The 6,000-nt window shown below is 45.2% G+C and overlaps 1 protein-coding gene across 1 annotated transcript in view; it reads left to right on the top strand.

Annotated features, from left to right (window-relative positions):
- Nucleotides 1-1,234: 1,234 nt before the first annotated feature.
- The window catches only part of LOC102523571 (diphosphoinositol polyphosphate phosphohydrolase 1), an 89,312-nt gene continuing 84,546 nt past the window's right edge, over nt 1,235-6,000 (top strand). Inside the window, exon 1 of the mRNA XM_032462862.1 lies at nt 1,235-1,638. Coding sequence (XP_032318753.1) covers nt 1,540-1,638 — 99 coding nt within the window. The 5' untranslated portion in view covers nt 1,235-1,539. The remainder of the gene's footprint in view (nt 1,639-6,000) is intronic.

Raw genomic sequence — 6,000 nt, 5'->3', positions numbered from 1 at the left:
AAGTGAGTAACATCAAAGATCACTGATCATAGGTAACCATAACAAAAGGTAATAATTAAAAAGTTTGAAATATTGTGATAATTACCAAAATGTGACAGAGAGACATGAACTAAGCAAATACGTGGGAAAATGGTGTTGGAAGAATGTTGCTCAATGCAAGGTTGCCACAGACCTTCAATTTGTAAAAAACACAATGCCTGCAAAGTGCAAAAAAGTGAAGTACGTGCCTGTACTTACAATGTATTGAGTGACTACTATGTGCCAGGTGCCAAAATGCGTTTATTATTTCTATTTTACAGGGGTAAATAAATGATATAAAATGAGATTCCAGCCTAGGTTTGTTTGGTTCCAAATCCTGATCTTTTTTGACGATGCTAAATACAAGCAAATTCAAAACGGGTAATAAGTAATTCACAGACAAATCATGCATAGGATTTTCAGCACGTTCAGGGAGTTGTCATGGTACTAGGTTTGGTCTGGGCTGCTGAGAACATTCACAGGTCCCATTTTTCCCTGCTGGAGAGCATCTGGCTGTGTATCTTTCCCTGGAGAGTCTGTTTGACATCCGCAGTATATCCTCCTCCTTCACTGCCAAACATGATAATGTCTTATGATTTGCATCACATCACACACACACACACCCCTTTCTGGCCATCCTGTTTACCTAAAGAGGAAGCATGTGCTACTTTGCACCAATAAAGGAATGTAGAATAAAAATCTGTTCTAGTGGACTGCATGCCCCAGCCCGAAAGACTTCCAGAGCTTCTGGATGTGAATACAATGTGCAACACCCCCGACCCGTTTCCGTGCAGTGCTTAATCCCAGGCATCTCAGGCTGTACCCTGATTAATTTGCGCTGAATTGCATCCCACTTTTACCTCCAGATCTTCCCCCTTTCTCCCCTCTCAGATGAACGCGCAGGGTCAAGGCCCGGGCGGCCTGACCTTGGTTTGTCTTCGGCTGCGCACTCGTGGCGCGACTTTAGGCAAATCCTCGCTTACCCTTCCTCTGCCGAGCGGGTCAACCCTGCAACCGCACCCCTTTCTCCCTGGGCTTCCTCCCGCGCGCCCCAAGGTCCCCACCCCTACGCTACTGGCGTTTCAGCCGCCTTTAGTCGCGCGGCTTTCCCCTTCCAGACGCTCGTTTACGCCGCGCGGACTGGGAGGGCGCGATTCCCGAACGTGGCCTGCGTTGCGAGCGCGCGGCCGTGCTGCAGGCTGGCGGGGCCTTACGCCGCTGACGCAGCGCGCCCAACATGGCGGCGCGGTCGTCGTCGGGAGTGGCGGCGGCAGAGGGGGCGGCGGCCGTGGCGGCGGCGGCGGCGACGGCAGCCGTGACGGCGGCGGCGGCGCGGAGCCTGGGCCGGGGGGAATGAGGCGGCCGCGGCGGGCCAGCGGCTGAGCCGTGTAGCGGAGAAGCGGCTCCCCCTCCCTGCTTCCCTTGGTCGAGCCGGGGGCGCGCGCGCGCGCGGCCGTCCGGAGCGGGCTCCCCACCTTCGACTCCCGCGACCCACACGGCACCCCTACCCGGGCCAGGAGGATGATGAAGCTCAAGTCGAACCAGACCCGCACCTATGACGGCGACGGCTACAAGAAGCGGGCCGCGTGCCTGTGTTTCCGTAGCGAGAGCGAGGAGGAGGTGAGGCGCTGGGCCCGGCGGGCTGCGGGTCCCCGGGTTCGGTGGCCGCTTCGGGCCGAGACGCGGGGGGCGCGGCCGCCAGGGGAGGGTGTGCCCGGGTCCCAGGCTGGGCCTCTCCGCTCGGCCCGAAAGAAGTTCCGACGGAATTTCTGAGGCGAAGAAGAGGGGGAAGGAAAAAGGACGATGGGTGGAGGGGAAGTGGGTCTGAGCGTGGCCGTACGGCACGAGCCAGGCCGACTGGGACGCCAGTCCGCGGCCAGGGCACTTCAGAGCGGGTTGCCTATCATTGGGGAGAGTGGCCGTGGGCAGAAGGCAGTGGGTGGGGAAGAGTGTGGCTTTCGGTCCAGGCTTACCGCTTTGGATCCAGGAAGGGCCGCTCCGCACTTGTCAGCCCAGCACATGTGTGCAGAGGCCGCCGTGCACGAGGCGTGGGCCGTCCCTTTGTGGCAGAGAAAGAGTACACTTCCTTGGCAGGTTTGAGGTTTGCCGAGGGATTATGTGCGTCTGTGAGCCCAAGGTGGGGGCTCTTAGGAAGATTTAGGGCGTTGTACAAAATCCAAAGCCAGTTTATTTTACAACGCGCTGGGTAGCCCTTAGGGTGTAGGCTAAGAAGAAAGAATACTTGATGAGATAATTTTTGTGGGCTGAAAATTTTCATTTTAATTGGGAAGGCCAAAAGCAGTATTTAAGATTCCTACACTGCCCTGTAGGAAGGCCTTTAGGATTAAAATTGTTAGCAAAATAGAAATGCTTAAAATCCGTTTTTGTGGGTTTTTTTGCATAAGGTACTTAAAAAAAATCTCAGCTCCCCAAAGCCGTTTCTCTGGTGATAAAGGGAATTCAGAGAAGGCAAATGTTTTGTAAATCCTCAAAGAATAGCTGCTTTGGAAATTCATAAGATGCCTGTGGGAACGCATTTCTCTCGTGTGCATGGTGGTAAAATGGCAGTTAAACTGGAAACAATGAAGGACAGTGAAATTCAATATGCTGTATTCCGGCAGTCAGTAGTGGGCTATCGTGGCAGGGCTGCAAGTACAGTGCGTCGTGTTGAAATGGATAGAAAAGAACTTGACCCTTTAGTTATGAAAAGAAGCTGTGATGAAAGAGACAGATGGGTTGCCAGGAGTTGCTGTCCAAAGATATTTAGGAGGAAGTGGGAATTTAAATTATTGCCTGGGAAAAAAAAAGTTAATAAAGCCCACTGTAATTGTGCTGTTGAGGGATATTGTGTGTTCCCTTTTAGCAAAACAGTAGGAAACAGGATTTGGAAATGTATACTTTGTGCCCTTGCAAATATTGTAAAAGCCTTCAAAACTGACGCATTGTTAAAGCAGTGCTAAGCAAGGCCATGCTGTAAATTATGTACTTTTTTTGGAATACATACTTGACTAAAGTAAAATTATTGGTGGTGTTTACTGCTCCAGAAGCTTTGTTCTCTTCATTATCATGTCATTTATGGGAAATCAGATGGGATCACAGGCTGTTAACTGGAGGGAAAATGAATTAGCATAATAACATACCTTACTGCAGTACTATGGTTAAATCTGTGAGCACCCCAATTATAAAAAGGGTGGATGGATAATTTACTTGTATGAATGATACAAGACTTTGTTTAAAAAAATCATACTAGAAATTGAGGATATATGACTATCTTGGATAAGTTGGAAACCCTTTATAGATCTTAAGCAAACTAATGAAGACTTGATTTTCCATTTTCTGTTCAAGTTTTATTATGTACTGACATAAGCAGTGTTAATGTTAAAACATTTGACTGATCGTGGAGTTTCCTCTCTTGAATTTCTTTTTAAACATGGGTTAATGAGCAGAAGATTCATGCAGATCTTTAATTACAGATTCAGTAGATGCTACAGCTAAAGCCCTAGGAAGAATAAGAAAATTAATGAAATGGGTGCATTTCAGATTTAAGCTATGTATTAAGAGCCTACTCTAGGTGAGGCATTCTGTAATGTGGGGTTTAAAGCTAAACATCTCTCCCTGCCCCAAAAACTTGAGTAGTTTTTGATTAGAATCCTTAATTGGGAGGGATTTGGGGACCACAGAATAATCTCTAGGGTGCCATTCAACTCTCAGATTATATAATTGTGTTGGAAGGGAAGTAATTTGTTAGTTCCAGGAGAACTTTTATGTTCTCAGTAGTAGTGCCAAAAACTGAAAGTATTAGCTGCCGCACATTGTGGGAATGTGAAATTCAAACTTAATAGGACATTCAGCCCAACTTTATTTTTTAATGGGCACTAATGGCTTTAATCAAAATAGAATAGTTTACAGAATATTATTAGCATTAATACAATAATAATGTAAGTATAACTTGGACCATGATTTGTAAGTATAATTAACCAATGTCAGGAAACATACATACAATGTAAAGAAAAACAGATGGAAAATATTAGCAGATAATGGACCATGACTCAAACCTTCTAACATTCCTTTTTTTTAAGCCCCAGAAAATTTTATTTATAGGCCAGCAGTGATAGCAGCTGAAATACTGATCCAGATTAGAATGTGTGAACATATTCAGCAAGTTTACTGGGCAAGTCTATTGAGCACTCACTGAGTGTCAGGTTCTGTGATACAATTACAAAGGAGACAGACGTGCAGGGAGCTTATCGGCTAGTGGGACAGACCCAACATGATGAAAATGAGTTCCCTTTCCTTCAAACCTCTGGCTGCTTTTCCTGTTGATATACAAGAATCAGTAGCAGGAAAGTCCCCCCACTTAGATGTTTTACTAATTGTTACTGACATTTTGATAAATTAAAATCTTTAAGCTTGGGGCGCTCATGGTAGCTAACGTGACTTGATGTAACAGCTTGATGTACAGTGGGCAGTCTCTTGCCCAGCCTCTGCTCTAACAAACATGATGCACTGCATGCTTGCTGTTACTCTGTGTGTTGCTGGGTCTGACAGGCCCCCACCCATGTGGCCTCTCAACCAATCAAGTGTTTACAAAGAGTCAGTTGTATTTATCTGTATATCTGTTTATGTTCATTGTACTTACTATTGTAATTATACAGTATAACTGAATATGACGTCAGCTGTTGACGTTTGATTTTAAAAAGAATGATTTTGTGAGAAGTATTTCAGATGCTTTGGAATAACTCGATAATTTCAAGTTACTAAAAGAAATTGTTCAATTATATGGATAAGCAAACTACAAAAGATGGAGAGGGAATCTTAAAAGTCTAGAAGGACTCTGCACATAGATTACTTCATGAATGTTTTCAGATTTTTGTTTTTCTTCATAGAAATTAGAACTAGAAAATACAAGTCATGCATGGTAGGTGTGGTATATGAAAGACAACTTGCAGTTCAGCAATAGACCCACATTCAAGACATCATGGATCTACTAACAAAGATTAGCAAATAAATTTACATTTATGTTTTTATTCTACCTTATCTTCCAATTAGCATTTTATCATAAACAGTATAGAAGACTGAAACATTTCTTTGTTTTCTTCTTGCGGGGAGGTAATTAGGTTTAGTTATTTATTTTATTTTTAGAAGTGCTGGGATTGAACCCAGGACCTGGTGTATGCTAAGCATGCACTCTACCACTTGAGCTGTACCTTCCCCTCTTGAACATACTTCTTGAGTAAAATTTTGTTGTACTAAATTGGGTAATATGACGTTCATCTTTGTTGTGTAATTCACCTTGGGCCTTCCTAAAGCACTTCCTTTTCCTGTTTCCCTCATTTCTTTCCTTTCTTGGAGGCTCTGTGATTACAGAATGCGAGTGATACTGGGGGTGGGCTTGCTTGTACTCTGCGTACCCTCCCTGGACTGGGGTTGGGGAGTGTAACACAGGCATTTTTAGACAGTTGAAATATCTATTTAGACAGTTGAAATACTCTCTTAGAAAGGCCAGTGAGGCAGACTATATAGCAGATATCATCACAGTGCCGGGGAAAGTTACGCTGCTCCTGAAGGTCTATGTTTACTCGGAGAAAAGTGAGTATGATAGGAGTGTCTCAGTAAAATTTCCCTGTACATTAAAACTATTTTAAAAAAGAAAAGACAGAACTGCCCTTAAAGGTCTTTGTTTGTTGAGTTTTTCCATCAGGAGGCTTCTCATTTTCTTCTCATTTTCTCAGATCCTTGAGCTCTCTAGGAGGGATGGGAAGATGATGGACATTGAAGACTCTTAGTGAGTGGAGACTCTGGTGGCCTGAGTGTCAGTAAAAATGCCCCAGAGGAGCAGGTAGAAGGACGTCACTACAGGCCACACCTTCCCCCAGGCTCTAGAGAGGGGAGTAAGGCCCAGGTGGCAACCCCAGAGGCAGTAACCATGAATAAGGGCTTCCAGTAGATCCCAGGCTGGCTGTGTGGCTGGGGAGTCTTTTT

The sequence above is a fragment of the Camelus ferus genome, chromosome 20 (assembly GCF_009834535.1).
Source record: "Camelus ferus isolate YT-003-E chromosome 20, BCGSAC_Cfer_1.0, whole genome shotgun sequence".
In the NCBI taxonomy this organism is placed as follows: Eukaryota; Metazoa; Chordata; class Mammalia; order Artiodactyla; family Camelidae; genus Camelus; species Camelus ferus.
The sequence above is the reverse complement of the archived record's forward strand: the minus strand, read 5'-3'. Positions and strand labels throughout refer to the sequence as shown.